Source organism: Tinamus guttatus, unplaced genomic scaffold (genome assembly GCF_059628265.1).
Source record: "Tinamus guttatus ecotype Peru unplaced genomic scaffold, ASM5962826v1 Tinamus_guttatus_pri_ptg000451l, whole genome shotgun sequence".
Taxonomy (NCBI): Eukaryota; Metazoa; Chordata; class Aves; order Tinamiformes; family Tinamidae; genus Tinamus; species Tinamus guttatus.
Window position 1 is genome coordinate 1,535,646 of NW_028288985.1, and position 18,819 is coordinate 1,554,464.

The window sequence follows — 18,819 nt, forward strand, 5'->3', positions numbered from 1 at the left end:
AGTTCTACTTCTGCACTTCAAACACCAGGTATGAGTCGTCTCCCCTCCCCAGTCTATATTCCAGTCCCATGTCCCTTGCCTAGCCGTTTTCCACTCCCACCTGTTTCCTGATCTGAAGGAGAACTTCTCCATAAGGTCCGAAAGGGAGCAGGCATACACCTGAGAAACAAGAGAGGCTGACATCTTGTTCTGTAATTCTTAATACAGGCTATGTGGGCAATAGCTGTGGGCTACTGTTCAACATGCACCAGCCTGCATCTTTAGGGAACGTGTTCAGCATTGGTTAAATGTTCAGGAAATTCAACAGTTTAGAAGATGTGTTTTTACAATTCTTATATAAGAAGTTAATGCATGCTCCATGTTTCTCTACCTGAGTAAGTTCATATGCTCGATAAGCCAACAAGGAAGTTACTTTGCTTGCATTTTTCGAAACATGACACTCGTGTTTTGGGGTTGGATCTAATGCACTCTTTATTGTTGATTCCATTGCTTTCACACCAATGTGGTCATATATGCTTTTCATTTTTCCCTGCAATAAAACACAAGAATTATAAAAGTCATCTTTTCCCTGAAGACTAACAAACTGATTCAAGTGCAAGAAAATGAAAGAGAAAGCAAAATAAAACTAGCCATAAAAAGTCATTTATGAAAGTAAGTTCTCTTCATGCTTTCAAAGAAAATGTATATTTGTGTTCTTCATAAACATCTACTATTCTTTACTTAAACTCAAAGCCAACACAGGATTCTAAACAGAGTAGTTTTTTTAGATTCTCTATAGCAAATAGTTGCATGAATGGAGGTAATAAGTAAGGTTAAAAGCGACCTTTATTATATTTATAGGCTTTCAAGAACAAGTAAGATAAATTTACCTTTATTATTTTAAAAATTATCACATCTCCAGTTGCTCCAGCTTCTAGTGGATTGGCTTGCAATAGATCAGCATACCTGGAGATATACACACCTGAGAGGCATATATATAAAAAAAATCATACTCCATTTTAAAATAATTTTAGTAAGTATCAGAAGCTCTACTGCATTAGAGCTCAATATCTTCCAGTCAATAAAGATAATAGTTTTTCCAGTAATATAATCAAATAAAGGTATAAGGACATGTTCACAACTCACAATTTAGAGATATCAGAAAAATTGTTTACTTGCACCAACTCTTTTATGACTGCACAAAATACCACAGCATAATATGGATGCTATCTCAGTTTGAAAGGAACATAGGTGCATTACTAGAAGTTTTGCAACCAAGCGAACAAGTCCTACCCAACAGTTCTACAGACATTGTTTTGAATTCTTTTAACAGCTGATGCCCCTTTGTGCAACATCCAATTGTGCAAGGTGGATGCAGTGCAAGGTGTGCAGTGCAATATTCTCTTAACTATTTGCTGAGAAATAAGGCGGAAATCACTGCCATCTCCACATTACACTGTTGACAGAAATTACACTGGTTTGTCACTGTGAGGTTACACTTGCATAGAGAAAATGGCAAAATGATTTGCTTTTAAAAACATTAAATTATTTTGCAGATCTTAAGACTTCAAATAAGCACTGCTATTTGTTGATCCGATTGAATGAATCAGATCAAGTAACTGTAATCTAATTCAAGTACTCAGAAAAGCATCCATTTTTTCTTAGATTTCTCTCATTCCAAGTCTGTATTTCACAGTTTTGATAAACTGTTTCAGTACCTTTTCTGTTTAAAACAGAGACCCATATTTTATGTATATATATATATATGCACACACACACAAAGATCTGTTTAAGCATTCATATTTTCACCTCTGTATAACGCTCCTCTGCACACACTCAGAGCACATACAGGACAATGAGGTTATTTCTCAGTTCCCTATCTGGAAAGCTTTGCACTTTCATTATGAGGCACTATTGCACATCTTGTAACAACACTCATGTCTCTCTCAACTGTCCAACATTATTTAATTACGTCTTCCTCATATTTGTGGATTCAACAATTTCACTTGTATCTGCATCAATGCTAAACATTCCCATTTGGTATATGCAAAACCCAGACAGCAATAGTTCTTAGGACTCTGAATTTACTAAGGAGAAACAATGTATTGTTTTGACTTGGAACAAAAGGTGAGCTACCTCTTCCTTTTGGGAAAGAAGTTCAGTAAGATTATCAAAAACAGAACAATGAAATAATGGCCTGAAGCTAATATTTTTTGCTAAAAACACCTAGCTGTGGTTTTCCTAGAGTAAGTGCAAAATGGTCAGAAAGGTTATGCAACTGCATCATTTGCCACAACAAATAATTTCAATGCATACAACCAGAAGATAGTTACCCATGGCAGGGCTGCCAAGAATTGTTATTTTGGAGTGGCCCACATGCAGCCCCTTTTCACAAATGCTTTGTACCTGAAGAGAACAGACATATTACTTTTGAAGCAAATTTATCCAGAAAGCCGGAATATGAACAGAACAGGAAGAAGCATTATTACAGAGTTCTGATTGACCTTAAAAAACAAAATCACCCGGAGCCAAAACTAATCTAAACTGCTATATAAACTGCTAGAATGTATGAGTCATGAACACTCAAGAATTTAGACAGACTTAACAGTATACAAAAACACAGCTTCTTTAGGCCTTAAGCATATTTTGAGCATTACTTGTTTTTAAATAAACAAAACAGAAGTGAACCTGCTGAAATCCTGTCCTTACTATGACAGAAAAACCACAAACCCTTTCTTTCCCAGATATTAATTGGAGGAAAAAAAGAAGAAAAAAAAGGTATATTTCCTAATATTAAGGCAGGTTTTGTAGGGCAAATGCATACTTAGGGGCACTCAAATCCACTAAAAAAGCACCTACGTAACCTCTCATTTATACAGTACAATTCTTGCCTAATGAACACGTCTCACGGGCATACACAAGAAAGAAGGAAGTGAACTATGGTTGTTTTCATGTTAAAAGTAGTTTTAAAAAGCGCTCTTTAAGGTACCTTCTTCTCAAAAAAAAAAAAAAAAAAGAAAAAAAAGGAAAAAATCCCCTCACCCCCATTCCATCTATAAATCACAGTCTAGAGAAGACAGTCTTGCACAGATATGCAATGTGGGTACCCTAAAATCACCGAGAATAAAGGATTTAAACCATGATATAATAACATACTTCCCTGTCTGCATCTATCTACATGTACTGCTGCTGAATTTTGAAGATATAACTTAAAGATTAGCAGTAAATGTAATAATAAAAACATTTGGCTTGAGAAAACACCTCTAGAATAAAAAGAAAGCATTTTTATATGTGATGTTTTCTTACCTGAGGTCGATCAACCATCAGAAATGCATAGGTTTCAGAAAGCTCTTTTTCTAGGTGACCATCAAATTTCAGCTCTCTGCGTTTTTCTGTGAACTGTTACCAGAGTGAGCTCTCAGCGTAAGCAAACAGAATATGGCTACTGCATTTAAGTTTCAGTACCACCTACTGTTTGAAGGCCCATGCAGATTCAAGCACAAGAAAATACACAAAAGGTAACCTGAATGATGTAACTGTGTACTAAAATTCAATCTAAAGATTTTATACAGATGAGAAATATCACTAGACTAATATGCCTAGATATTTTCTTAAGGAAGACATACATCGCTCGGAAACCTGTGTAGTAATGTTTAAATATTTTCTTTGTAGCATGACTAGCAATAAGTGGCATCCAGCTCAGTGCCTTCCATGTCACCTTTCAAATCTCATTCCAAAAACTGCCTTATTCTCTTTTTAAGAGAGAACAATCTCTCTTAAACAGTGCGCATACTTTGCAGTTACATGTCATTGCTACTGAACTAGTCTTCATTAGCTGCAATATCCCTAAACTATAACAATGTATCAACAAACCAATCACACATTCTGCAACTCCATCCTTAAAATTTTGTGACTCAGAGCTGAAAAAATAGCAAAATAATCTGTTTTACAGCAATGAAAATCAAAGCTGGATTTTTTTTTAGAGCTATCACATACAGTACAGCAGACGTGCTTCAACTTTAAAGCTAACTATACCTAAAGCTTACTAGTTCAAGATTATTTATGCAATGTTTCTCAGAAAATGACAAAGTTAAAGGGATCGCAGCACGGTATCAGGCAAAGCACTTCACATGATGCTTCTGGCATTTCAAGCATGACACCACCACCTCTTCTATAGGGCACTAAATATAAAATGCAAATGTTAAGATGAGGTCAAAAGCTCAGATTTTGAAAATAAAAAATGCACAGTTAACAGGTCCCTAACAGCTTTTTCTTTTAATCTTTTTCTGAGTATCTGGTCCAGAAAAGATTTTAACTCCACACAGTAATAAGACCTGCCTGAAAAAATAGAGGCTTACATGCTCTCAGATGCAGTTTTGCAATTACTTATCAAGTATATAACTTGAAATCAATACTCTCTGGATAAAATGAGGGGAAAAATAATTAAAATTCATTTGACTTGCACCTTGTTCACAAGGAGTCATAAATATACTCACTTCCTTTTCCAATAGCTCACTATGAACCAGGCTGGCTCTCTTGTAATTAAAATTGGCCACTGAACTTGGTTCCAGGTAAGATGAATGAAGAATTTTCAAGATATCTTCAAATTCTCGAGAGCCCATAGCAACTGGCTGAAAGAGTGCTATAAAAGAAGAAGAAATAAGACAATAAGCACCAGTTCATAAACCAAGAATTTCCAGGCAAGTTTTCCAGTTCATCTGAAGCTCATGCATGAAGTTGAATGGTTCATAGCTCATTTTAGATGTCTTGCACTGTATTAACCATTTTATAGAATTTAGGCTAGAAAGTTGAAATTAAAGTTGTTAAAAATCACAGGAACGTAAAAAAAAAAAAAATCTAGTCCTTGGATATTTACAAGAGTTATTTATTAAGTGAATTTGCCCTTTGAAGGCAGCTGATTCAGGCAGCTGTTCTCTAAACAACTTTTAATTTAAACAATTAGCCCTTTAAATTAAGAACCAGGAACAAATTATTTCACTAAAATCCCCAACAACATGCTTGTATCTTAGTCTTTCCTTAAAGCCTTTAAGGACTTTTTGCTTGTTTATGGTAAATAGTCTAAATGTGGACACATTTAAACCATCTTAAAACAAGAAGTCCAATAAACTATTATTAAAAAAAAAAAACACTGCCTGTATTTTAATTTTATGATCTTGTACTTCCTGAGTAAAGTATTCTTCTGACTTAAAGGACTAGGTAAGGCTGAAGTTCATCAACACTAGCTGTTTGTCCAGATTTCCTGCTTCCTTATCCATGAGGACTGCACCCCCCTTTTCCTTCCTTCCCCCTAGAAATGCACAATCCCAGCAGCTCATTTCCTATTGCTGAGCTCAGTGAGCAGAAAACTCTACAGGACTAACTAGAAAGAATGACCACAAAGCCCAATGTCTTTCCCACTTCCACACCCACGTCTAGGAAGAGGTAGGCTGCTACAAGAGGATGTTAGTACATGCCATCCTTTCAAATATAGTCAACTACATTTTAAAATATTGTTACCTATTTTCTCATTGCCCTTTTCTGCTTTGAGTACAGTTCTGAAGAGTGAATCAAGACAGACGTACCAGAGCACACCGAGGCTCCCTGTTCTTCCACTATAAAGAACCTATATAAAATACTATACAATCACTGGTCCTCAAGAGTTTCACCTAACCCATTTAACTACATTATAAAGTAAACGAGAGTTTTGAAAGTCAACACCAGCAATTAAGTAATTAAGTAACATTTCTGAAAATGGTAGATGGCATTTTTTGTTTGTCAATTTCTTAGAGGTGGACAGAAAGTAAGTTTTCCTGCTTTTGTTACTTATTATTCAAGAACATACTTTCTTGTACTTCACCAAATGTATGTATTATGTAAAACAAGCATACCAGATACTTGTGAGGCTAAAAGAAAAGCTGTTGCCCTCTTTATATGAAAGACAGATCTAAACCAAATTATTTTAAAGAACCTGGACATAGAGGACATGTAGGACACGAAAACAAAACTGATCTAATTTATCAGATCAGCCCAATAACAATAGCTCACATGCACCTTCCATTAAAAAAAAAAAAAGAGTCAGATGATCGGATGTTGTCCATCATTACATCAGCACAAAAAAAAAGAAGGAACATGAATAAGATTTCTGGAATGTGTAAACCTTATGTTCTAAGAACATTTCCAAAACCTACTGACAACTTTTCACAGATACTGGAGACAGACAATCTACACTTGGTTTGAAAACTACACAGCACCAACCAATTCAAATGGGAACTCTTAACAAAGAAAAAACAGCAACAACACTGTTTATGGACTTAAAAGACATTCTCATGGGTGGAAAAAAATTCAAATGCGTTTCCTGTTCAAGGGCAGCCTGCTAATTTTAAATGTCTTGCATTGTATTTCTCAGTTGCCACATGATGGAAGGAGAATGGAAAAATCTGCTGGCAATTGGATAAAGCATAATGAAAAAAGTAAAAATTAAGCCACTTGAAGCCTTCTGAATTTCAAGCCACCATGTTCAGCAGTGAAAAAGAATTCACTGAAGTTCATGCTGCAATCTAGTGTTTTTCTCCTCTAAGACTCCTTGAACACACTAATCATGTACTTCATCATAAAAAAGAAATCCCCCCATGCTGTTTTCCTAGGATTTTAGGCACAGCAGGCTTTGTAATGGCCTATCAATGTTAAGAGACTGTCACATCCTCCTGAACTCCAAAGCATTACTTAAAGTGGTAAATACTAAGGCAGCAGTTGTTGTCTAAGCATTGGCAGAAATGCTGACTACAGGCATCTCCAAAAAGCTCTTGGTCACTATGTAAGGTTTTGTACTTCATTTACAGAAGGATTTAGAAGCAGGAAAAATAATCAAAATCTCTAAACTAGAAAATCTGTAGCAGGCATAAAATCCTATCTTCATATCCAGTGGATGAGGTCATGAAGCTTATCTCTACTACCTAGGTTAACTTCGCAGACCAGGAGCACATGCCCATGCATTTTTTAGGCTCACTATATACTCATCTGACCCAAGCATACCCAAGAGCTTGGGTATGCTTTTTTATTGGTCTGTGCTCATCAGATATATATTCAAGCAAAGACTAATTTGTAGGATCTTTATAACATACACAAATGAACGACTGTGGTTTTTCACAGCTTCTTCACCGGAAGAAGCAGAAAAGTTTCATATTTAGTTTCTCGTTGTATTGAATTATTTTTAAAAAGTAGAAATTGGGTTTAACTAATATAATATTTAGTCTAGGGACCACTATTAGACTGCAAGTTTGGACATATGAAATTCTCTAAAGTCTGTAATATTTCTATTTTGGAGCCATTTGATGCTTCAAAACTTGTGAACACTGACCCTGGAGCTGACAGGGGGTTTGCTTCTTCTCAGCTATGTAGTTCTTTTGTTTTTAAGCCAGAACGTGAAGAGGGAATACAGTGACACTCTCTTTCAAAAGTCTTGGACTAACTGTTAAGCAAATATAAGCAAATTGTTTCTTTTATTACAAGTCAGTGGAACGTTAGTGATGTTCTTCAGAAACAAGCACTCCTATTTCACAAAGTCTGACAAAGGCATTTCCTTGAAGTCTTCATTTTTTAAGACCAAGACTGAGAGTCTGCAGTGTTAACGTAGCATCCTGCTGTACTTATTCAAATGATTTATTCAGCCTGGGATGTCTTTCATTCTCGCAGATTTTTAGTAGTTCCCAATTTCAAAGACAGCTTTACCAAATCCTTGGGGGTTAAAAGTAATCGGCAGATAGGTAACTCTATCAAGATACAGAAGACAGATGGCAAGCAAACAGATAAAGCTTAACAAAATATCAAAGTAAAAAAAAAAAAAAAAAAAAAAAGGCTATACTTCCAAGCAAAAGCTGCTGAAGCTTTTGCAGACAAAGGCAAGGCCTTTTTTCCACTTAGCCTAATGCAGGAAACTTCATTAATTCATGCTGAACTACTGAAACCAATGTCTAACCTTAACAAGCAGTCTCATAAGTCAATAGGGGCTATTTGAACCTATTTTTCAAACTGCCTTTGGGCATGAGGACCGGGATCCTAAAGAACTAACTCAGAAAGTCAAAGGACACTCTTCTGCTGCTTTAACTTCCAAAACCTTTTCCCCCCCACTCATCCTATTAAAGAAAAAGCACCACTGAAGCGCCAAGTAGATCGAGGCTGCTGGGAAGATGTGATGATCAAACTAGAACAGCTCACAACCACTGGTGATAGTACCACAATAAAAAACAGATAAGCAACACAAGAGACACAATAGTGCCCTGCTGTTATCTGCATTTATCAAGAAAAAAAAAAAAACTTTCAAGACTGGTTGTTTTTCAGCAGGAAAACAAATGCACATACACACAAAGACAAACAAAATAATAATAATAAAAATAAAATCTCATTTAGAAATAAGTTTCTAGAAATCTTCAACTAGCAAAAAAAATATAAAGTCAAAAGTAAGATTCTTCCTGATAATCAACCCCAGTTAGTTTTAAATGCATGTTTCTGCAAAAGATGCATTTCTTCACAACTGCACAGTTCTTTGTTGACCCTCATTCCTTTCATTTATCTCCAACTCTAGCTGAAGACTCCAAAAAGCCTGAATAAAGGGCTAAAATCTGTTTTCTGGATTTTTTCCCTTCATTTTCATTGTGCAGATTCAATTTTTAATTGCTTCAGAGTCAATACTTGTTCCCAAGAAACATTCTGGCGCTTTAAGGGGAAAAAGGAGAAGAAACAAGGATCTCGTGGATCTCGTGTTAACAGAGTTATTTCCTGTTGGATAGTTTTTATAGTCTGGAGATGGCAGAACAGCCTTTCACAATCAGGCAGCTGGCACCTCTCAAGATGGTACATCAAAGAATAAAATCAAGATTTAATAAACAGAACATGAGCAACTCCAGTAGAAGGACAGATGAGACTTGCATGTGTATTCCTTTATGTTGAAATTACGAATATGGCCAAGCAAGCTCTTTTGATAGGGACAGATATTATGCTACTATCTTATTTAGCAAGATGTATTTCAAAATTGGTATTAAATTCTCACTGTATGCCACTAATGTGTCATATTATTCATATATTGTTAAGAGGCTGATTTTTTTAAATTAGTTCCAGAATTAATTTCAATTTTCTTAAATATCAACAGCACTTTAGTTCTCCTAAAAGATCATGTTAGCAGTTTTTCTCCTAGCTCACTTTTGCTAGCCTTGCCTATACCATACTCCTAACGCTCTATCTCCTAACATGTTATCACATGGTAGCACCAACAACTGAAGAAGCCTCAGCAGTTATAAGCCTGCGAACAGTGATGACAGACTGCAGGAAGATCTGTCTTGATAATTCTGGAAACTAAGTGACAAGTGGGATTAAAGATAAATGCCCAAGAAGCTTTCTGTAAAGAAAAAGTAAGCCTGTAAGAACAGGTCAAACCACCTTGACTTTTGCCAAGTGGCTTCTAGAAATAGGGTAAGAATGGTTTCCCCTTGTAGAGATGTCCAGCGCCTGCATTTAAACATTTTACATATCATAAAGGATGGTTCTGCATAAGCAAAGAATGGAGCAGTTGATCTAAAAAGATATTTCAGATTTTCATTCATATCAGAACCAAGTACTAGACAAAAACTTCAAATGTCTTTGGTTAAGCACTAAGCACTTCAGAGTTATAGTTAAAAGGAATTCAAAGATAATCGCATTTGGCTTTGAGATACAGAACCAAGAAAGGCACTATGTTTCATCCAGACATTTTCCATCAGATGAATAGCAAGAGGCTATTTTTTCCTCCAAATCAACCCAGTCCTTTTTACGATGAACTTCTATCTGCTATCCCGCCTTGAATGGTGGGGAAGGGGAAGAGGGGGAGAAAAGGAAAAATTACTGCCAAAAACAGAAGAAAGAAAGGGTAAAGACTGGATAACAAAATAAACCTACCTTCATCTCTTCCTTACAGAGGAAAGCATTTCAAGAAGGTACATTTTGACTCTTCTCTGAAGAACTAGAAGCCTATGCAAACAGGTTTTTGGTGATCATTAGGTACCAAGCTACTGACCGCAACTTGCAAAAGGTTCTCAAGAACTGAGATAAGTTTCAGAGAGAAGGCAAGACGTGACCTCAAGGCCACTTAACAAATTAAGATAAGCAGAAGCCAACGCTGCCTCACAGAAAGCAAGAGCTATCACATGCTTTTAGAGGATGAGAGACTTGAAAAGCAGCATACGAAAGCCAGGGCACTTGGAAGAGAAACACTTCCAACACGAAGCACGTGAAAGTGCGGTGCCTGTTTCCTCCCTGGAAATGAGGAACTTTCACGAGGTAAGAAATAACTGTTTTCTGTGTATTGCTGAAGTGAGACTGTGCTCAGTGCTCGCAGGTTGCCCTGAGCAGGAACACACCCCCCTCCTATGGAGAAGGAACTGGGCAAGAGAAAAGCAAACCATCTTCTCAGCATGTCCGTGCGTGCGTCCCAGGGAACCATCTTCGCCATATCCAGCTGCACCTCCAGAAGCAGGAGCGAAGACCAACACTCTCAAGCCCACCCTAATTGCATCCAGCTTTTCCATCTTTATAAAGCAACCATCCAAAATTCAAGCCAAGTTTGGTTTTTGATGTTTTTTTCCTCCTTATGTAAAAATAATAATAAAAAAGAATAAAGGAAGGGGTGGAGAGAAAAAAGAATGTAAAAACCTCCCTGATGCTAAAAAACTCATCCCCAGCAGCCTCGCTAGTCTGAGCCATTCCACAGCCTCCTCCACACCCGCAGGGTTTAGCATGCAGCTGTGCGAGGTGCATAAAGAGCCTGCCTAATGAATAAGATGAAGAAAGGAGTGAGGGAGAGAAGGGAGGAAAAGGGAAGGAACAACCTTTCTTTTCTCTGCTCTTCCTGGGGATCTGAAAGTTCCTCCTAACAGGCAGGTCTTCTGGGGGCTTAGGGAGAGGGGGCGGCCCCCCCAACACATCGCTGGGCGGCGGCGGCGGCTGCTGCTGTTCGTGCGCCGTGGCGATGCTGCTCCTGCGCTGGCTGCTGCTAGTGATGCTGAGGTTTGGGGGGGCCTTGTTCCCTGCAGCCACAGCAGCCACCAGCAGCGCCTCCCCAGCGCCACTGCTCTCAGAGCGGCCGCCATTTTGTGTGGTGTCCTCGGCGGCTCCAGCGCTATCCGCGCCGGGGAGGCCCGCGCTGCTGCTCTTCTCCGTCCGCTCAAGCTGCTCCGGCTCCATCTCGCCGCCACTGAGGATCGCGACATCCGCCATGGATTCCTGTCGCCGCGCAGCGAGCGCTGCAGCCCGCGCCGGCTCTTCCGCCCCCACTCCGCCGCCCCGCGCCCCGCTCCATGCGCCGCCCGCCGCTAGCGCTCCCCCTCCGTCCGCTCGCTTTATGGCAGCCCCTCCTCCCCTTTCCCCGCAGCCCCGCTCCCTAACATGGCGGCGGCCCGGCGAGGGGCGGGGCCAGCGCACAGCTCCGCGCAGCCAATTGCCGCGCGACGCAAGTTATAAAGTAGAGGGGCGGCGCGGGGCGCGCAGCGCGGGCGGCGGCTCCTCGTGCGGGCCGGGTGCTCGCGGCCTCCCGCCGCCGTCGCGACCCAGCGGCTCCGCAGCCGCCTCGCTGCTCACCGGGCCCCAGGGAGCCTCCCGCGCGGAAAGGCGACGGCAGCGCCCGCCGGGGAAAGGCCCGCCCAGAGCTCCGCCGCTCTCCCGCCTGCGCTTCGGTCCCGTAGGGGCCCCGGGGCTGCAGCAGCCGGCGCAGCCTGCAGCTCGCCTCATCCTCGCCTCCACACAGGCCCTGCCGCATTTTATTTCATAATAATAGGCAAAACATTAATCATGCGGGATAAGCCACAATCCTTGCTAATACACTTACACTTCCTTGATAGAGTAATGGCAATGGGAGCAGCACCATAGTACATTTTTGGTAACATTTTGCCCTCCTAATTTTGGTGTTCATTAAACTTGGGATCATTATTTATACCTGGTTGATGGCGAAGAGATTAAGCAAACTGCCACACATTTCTGTCCTTGGACTACATCTCAAATGTGCAGAATAGCTCAGTTAAAGCAGTAATGAATTGTTTACACCAAGTTTCCGTGTAAGATAATTACCAATCAGCTAAAAAACATACTAACAAACTATGTTCCACTTCTTTTTTTTAGCACAATCTGAAACTGGTATAAGGCAAGTGTAGACAGGTGTGAATACTAATGCCTAAAAACCCAGTGCAGGTGAATGATTTGATGTAACTACTGATAGGGAGCAAGAAAAAGAAACATGGTAAGAGACAGCATAGATTTCTAAAATAGACAGTTTTTACCATGTGTTAAATATACAATTTATTCTGTAGTCTCACTCATTAACAGAATGAGTATGAGGCAAAGGCATTTGCATATTCAGAACATGCAAACAGTTCAGAATAGCTGAATCCTGTTATTTCACAAAAGAGTATCTTGCTAGTGTATGATACGAGCAGTAAAATGGTTAATTGTCTCATTTTAAAAATCCACACTGCTTAGCACTTCATAGCTAAGCAGGTCAATTAGCTTCTTGCTATGGCAGGAAAAAGCTAAGTGTTACAACCTCTCTACTTATCATCATAGAATCTGCTGTTCACACTCAGTCCAATATTTTTCTAGAAAAACTAATTCACAGATTTGCAATCATGTATCTATAATTTCACTTTGAGAAATTGTAAACAATGTAGTCTAAGAAAAAATAAGCTAAAGAGCCTTTCAGGTCTCCTGTGTGCTTACATGGTAGTTTTGTTTTTACTGAAGACAGCAAAGAGCTTTTTTTCTTGGCAGCTCTGAGGACTGCACTAAACCAAAAACTGCCTGCTGACAACCGCCTAGTCTTTCACTGCCTGGGAGATATGAATCCTTACTTTATAGTTTTATAAATAGCTAGTTAAACATTAGAAGTTCTCATAATTTGTATTTTTTAAAGCATACTAGTTCTGTAGTTGTTTAATAAATGCTTATATTCCTTAGTTATTTATACCAATAAAATTAAATCTTGTACTAAGCCAATTCATATTGTCATCTCCAAAACTATGAAGCTTAAATGCAGAGTTCTTCTCTATTCAAAGAATACTTTTATCAAACCCATTTATTGATTTTAATCTCTTTTTAGATTACTTAAGTCAGAAAATATAACTACCCCACATACAAATGGTCTGGTGCAATGGTATGCTCCAGGGTGTTAGAAGAAGATAAACTAATAATTATTAGTTTCTTCTTTCTCTCAAGGGACAGCCAAGTTTAAAAACAATAATTTGTCTATTGCTATAATTTACATAAATTACAGAAACATAGCAGCATTTATTTAATTGCAGAATGTAGTCGTCAATTGCCTAGAAGTAAAGCACACTGCATTTATGTGTTTTCCTCTACGAATAATTAGACTCCACAAGATTTTGATGTCCTGTCTCTAGACTACTCAAGGGTGCATGTTGGGAATGAGTCAATATATTACCAGAAAAATTGATTATTTTACCCAATTCAAATTGAATTTCCATCTACCGGAGAAATAAAAAATGAAGAATTTGAGGAAATTGAAGAATTGAAAAAAGAAAAAGAAAATACTAACCTAGTGTTACGAAGAACCATGTCTGTGATGATCCATTTTTACATCTCCAAACCTGTCAATCTCTTTTATTAAGCTTGAACTGGCAAAGCTGTTAAAATCACTTCTTTTCCAGAGTATGTACATCCTCATTGTAAAATTAGTTCAACTGATCACTATTTGGATTTGATTATTTCTGGTGGCCTGCACTCATGAGCAAACAGCAATACTACAGAGCTAAATTAGTGTCCTCGCTCATTTTAGATATACATTATATATGTAACACAAAATCAAGCAATATATTACGTTTTCATTTACCAAACAATAACATAGGAAGTTTTCCTTTTTCACCCGTTGCTTTAAAAAATAGTACTTTGCCATTGCACAGTGTTACCATATATATTAATATAAGGCTAATATTTTGTCTAAGAGATAATTACAAACATTGCTAAATTAGTAAAATTGCTACTTGACAAAATGATGCAACAGATCTGCATCACTATAGCACTATGACTCTTAAATCTTGATAGATATAAAATGATAGAAAAACAAGAATCCCAAATTCACGAAACAAAGCTACACTGAAAAATTACCAGGGAAAAAGATCAGTTGAGCACTTTGTAGTAAAAAGGAAGAACATAATAAAATCTGTCACCTTATAATTTTTCTAGTTCTGGTTTCTGTGGTTTATGATATTTGCCCAACATTCAACCATGACTCCTTGGCTTGTACCAAGTGGTTTCCCAAGCACAAAGCAGCTGCAGGTCTCCCCGATTCTGAAAACGGAGGATACGTAGTACATTAGTACTGCAGACGTAGACTGTAGTAACAGCCACAAACTACGAGACATTTGTATGCGAGGATTGCATAAAGCTCCATGCTCAAGGAGTCAGCTTGGGTACCAGCTCTAGCAAATGAAAAAATGCACAGCACTTGGTCTCAGCATACACACACATATATTGCATTCAAATAACTAGAAATTATTATTTTATTTTTCAGCAATGATTGATGAATTAATTTTTCTTCAATTTTCGAGGATTTTGAGCAAGGTATTCATGCTGACTAATTTTAGGTGCTGAGAGGTCAAACACAGGAGAATTGTATCATTAAACTTCTTTGATAGCCCAAGAACAGAGAGGCCCCGTCGGAAAAAAAAAAAACAGAGACAAAACCTAATTTACATACTCAGAGCTTTGGTATCTTTGATCTGCAACAGGGAAAATATCCCTAGGACCAAAAAAAGGTGGAACTACGGCAGCAGCCTAGATTGGTCTGCATCAAGCCAAGGATTAGTAGCAGAAATTCACCTAGTCTTCTTTCTGACAAATTTGCAATCCGAGGTGATATTCTGAACAGATCTCCGTAAGAATCTGAAAATATCTTATATTTTATGGAATTTCTTTTGTAGGTAATAACATATTTGAAGTATTTGAATATGTTAAGTAATCATAATCATCTCTAAAAATACTTCTATTATTTCCAGTAGATGGCAGCAATACTATGTCAAACAGATTAAGATATTACAGTTTGTCAAAAATTCATATTCATATAATCCATATTAAATATGAAAGCATTGGCCCTTCTGAAATGAAGCAAAATGCATTACAAGCTATTCACAAAAAATGTTCATCTTATGCAGGAAAGAATATGCACAAAAAGAGTTAGGAATGTCAAAATCCAACAAAGACACTTAAATATTTTTTGGATTCACTAGCTTTTGAAAAATATTTAATTCCTTGCAGTTTGGATGCTTTTTGCTTATTGAATAATTAGCAAACATATATAGCATTAGTATATAGAAAGGCTGTATATATTTTAGAAATATTAAAGCTGTGATAAGAAAATACTGTAAAGCTAAGCTTCCTGACAGTTGATCTTTCTCCTTAGCAGCCAAAAAGGTTGGCCTTAAGCAGCCTTTCCCCTCCCTCCAGCCCCCTTACTGGCCTAATTTCAATCTTATCTTTTGCTTTTCTAACTGCTTTCCTCCATCATAGTCAATTCCTTGTGTGAAAGATAGTTTCAAGCTGTGCTCAGCTTGCAATGACCTCAGAACTGTGGAAAAGAGATTCCAACCCAAAATATCCGTTTGCCAACACCCAGAACCTTATGGTCAGAGGAAGCGAGTTTTCCTTGATATGCAAAAACTCACAGTTTCTGGCTATTTTAGATTGTGGGACTCAGGATAGTCTGCTGAGTGCTGCCAGTTTCACCATAAAATATCACGTTTATCAAAAAGGTCAACCTATTAAATTTATTTATATTTACAACGTCTGCTGCATTTCTTTTAACCCCTAGATATTTCTGCAAAGGCTCAAGAGATCTGTTTCCCACCATTTCAGAGGTATTCCTAAAGCAGTAGTTCTTGTTCAGGTAGGCCACACTGAGTAAGAGTAATCAATAACCAATGTCTTCTCTACTTTGGAGCTCAACTTCAGACCTGTTTCTTGTAATCAACTCCCTGCTGCTGAGCCTCACAGACTAGGTGTTTTCAGCAGCTGAACTTACCATGTTCCAGAGCACAGGCCGTCTTCATCCTGATACTGTTCCTTTTAGTTCTGAAGACCAAATATAGGGAACCAAAGACCACAGAGAATATTTTCTTTTGCAGGTGGTGTGAAAGGCCCATAAATTCCAGAGACTTCAAGGAGATTGTTTTTGCTAACCTTTCTTCCTCAGGTTGCAGTCTGTCGTTTTTCTTTTCCCTCCTGGATCATCAGACCTTTCATAAACCAAGACTACCTTTGAATATCTATTCTCATCAGGAATAAAGAAAAAAAAAAAAAGAGGTTAAACCACCACAACAGATTTTTAGTTTTCTTTTCTTGAGACAAGAAAGACTCATTTTTCTCCCAAACTGTGACATCTGGAGTACCAGTAAATTTAGAGAGGCTGGAACTCGCACAGCCTCCTTGGTACTCACCTTATTTTATCATTCCCTTGGGGTGATCTTGGAAGCCCGTGACAGCTCTGGCTATTACACCCTACTTGTTCTCTCTCGCCTTCTGCCCATAGCACTGTTCTACCACCTGAGACAGGAGCGACCTAAGATCCCCTTACAGACCTAGTGTAAAAAGTTGCTACAGCATTCAAAGAACAAAAACAAAATCTAGCCAACCTGTTACTTTCCACTACATCTCTCCAAACATCTTCCAATTTTTGTTGTGTATAGTCCGTCCAAATCTGAGATACCTTCTCCAATCTATTGTGGTTCCTGTTAGAATCACTGTTCTTAAAGAACCACCTGGATTGTTTCCTGAGCATCTATGTAAAAAGCCCTACGGCAATGCAAAGAAACTGAAGCACTGCCTTTTTCATATAACTTGGTAAAAGTCTCCAGGGCCTGTCTCATCAGTGGCAGGTGGCGGGTAACGTGAAATCATAAGTAATTCTCTGCATAAGAGCCACACGGGAGCCTATGCTTCCTGAATGGCTGCCAAATGTATCTGGTCTATCAACACGGCTTCTCAGATTCCAGTCTGCTGACACTAAGGTTACTAATCACAGTGATTACTGGTCTCTTTTTCACATGTTTATTCATGCAGCTACTTTTCCTCTCTGCTTTTAAATGGGTATATTTTATTGTATCATACATCCCCCTTACCACCCCACCTTCTAAATGAAAAATCACTCAAGGACATATGCATCTTAAAAGTACTAAAAAATCAAAACAAGCCAACAAAATCCAAAATGGAATTGCTATTCTTCAACTGGAAGGCTTATTCCTGAAGATGACTTGGCAAGAAAATCTTTTAAGCTCTACTGGACAAAATCTGTAGCTGTGTGGATCTCAATGATAAAGCAAGAGCAAACCCATTAAACTACAGTATGTCGAATGTGATGCTCGGCAAGTTGTGAAATGAAGGTCAGTACACGGGAGTAAATTACATCTGTGAAGTTCACTGACTGGTTGTTGGCTTTCTGTAATATCCCCAAAATGCATCATTTTGATGTTTTAGAAAAATACATATTTAGCAAAGATTTGAAACACAAAGAATCAGGATAGAGAAGGTACTGATGGGATACTAATCTTTGATTTCAGCTTTTTGTTAAATTGAGTTTTTAACAATATAAAACTTTGGGGAAGGTGCTCCATTATTGAGTGCAATGACTTATTTCTGCATTACTGCTTTACTTACAGTGAACTACAGCCAAGTATTTAATATCTACACCAAAACCAAAGCATAGTCTGGTCACGACTGTTAAGTTTTATCGAGCTCACCATTGAAATCTTTTTGCAGTCTTGCACAAACAAGCAAACCAAATAAAAAAAAAATCAGCAGTTTTATGCGATTTATTAAAATGCTTCCAGAAAAGTTTAAGGCTATTATTTTTAAAAAGTCAATACATACATTCTTTCTTCCCTAGTTGAACACTTTACATGATCTTTTATCTTTTTAAAGATTTTGCTGAATGGGTTTTATGAAAATGTTTCATCACATAGTATGCTTTCCTACACCTTTTCTTCTGTAAAATTTTCCTCTCTCATCTTCACTTCACATACTCATTCAGTTCTAAAAACGAAGCAGTTGAAATAAATTACAAAGCTTGAAGCAGGAGGAAAAAAAAACAAAAAACAAAAACCACACCTTTTCTGAAAAACTATAAATACAGAAATATTTTCTATAGGGTAAAACCAACATTTTTTTTTTTGAAAAATAAAGAAATATAACTCACTTTATATTGTTTACTATGTTGTCACACTGATTTCTGTAACGCACATCAGAATATATAAGATACTTGACATTTACTATTTCCTGTAAACTCATAGAACACAAGAAATAAATGTTTTTGGCAATAACTTAACAGTTTTACGACTTGTGTTGTTACAAGTACTTTGCACAGGTTGTCCTGTTTAATATCAAGGATCAATTAAATTCATTACTATATCAGTTTCATAGCTTTCTAAATTAACATTCAGCAGACTGGTATTATTTCTTATACAAGAAATATTACCAAGAGATTTCTGCAAAGTGACAGGGTATTTAACTGAGTGTTTTAGACTGCATTTTTCAGCAACTCATCATAATGAGTAGATTAAGTCAGCCATAGGAAAACACAGTGACATTTTCAATTACACATGAGATCAAATGCAAAAAAAAAAAAAAAAAAAAAAACCTTTAAAGACATAATTCAACAAAAATTTAAGGGATGTAATATATCCCAAAGGAAATTCAGTTCCCTTTTTGTTGAAGTTTTCTCTACCTAATCCCATAGGGTATTCGTAGAGCACCATTTATAGAAAATTGTTTTAAAACCGTAACTGTAAACAGCCATTTACAGAAACTTAATTGTTT

The 18,819-nt window shown here is 37.8% G+C and overlaps 1 protein-coding gene across 3 annotated transcripts in view; it reads right to left on the reverse strand.

Annotated features, from left to right (window-relative positions):
* The window catches only part of TASOR (transcription activation suppressor), a 29,173-nt gene extending 17,878 nt beyond the window's left edge, over positions 1 to 11,295 (reverse strand). For 2 of the 3 annotated variants that reach the window (XM_088532040.1, XM_010218935.2), the window contains exons 1-6: positions 10,836 to 11,292; positions 4,476 to 4,621; positions 3,286 to 3,378; positions 2,313 to 2,385; positions 870 to 961; positions 371 to 529 (exon numbers count right to left, since the gene is read on the reverse strand). In XM_088532040.1, the coding sequence (XP_088388166.1) occupies positions 371 to 529; positions 870 to 961; positions 2,313 to 2,385; positions 3,286 to 3,378; positions 4,476 to 4,621; positions 10,836 to 11,223 (951 nt within the window). In that variant the 5' untranslated portion in view covers positions 11,224 to 11,292. Of the gene's footprint in view, positions 1 to 370; positions 530 to 869; positions 962 to 2,312; positions 2,386 to 3,285; positions 3,379 to 4,475; positions 4,622 to 10,835 lie in introns of all 3 variants that reach the window. The other variant, XM_088532041.1, reaches the window with a different exon arrangement.
* Between the last annotated feature and the right edge of the window lie 7,524 nt (positions 11,296 to 18,819).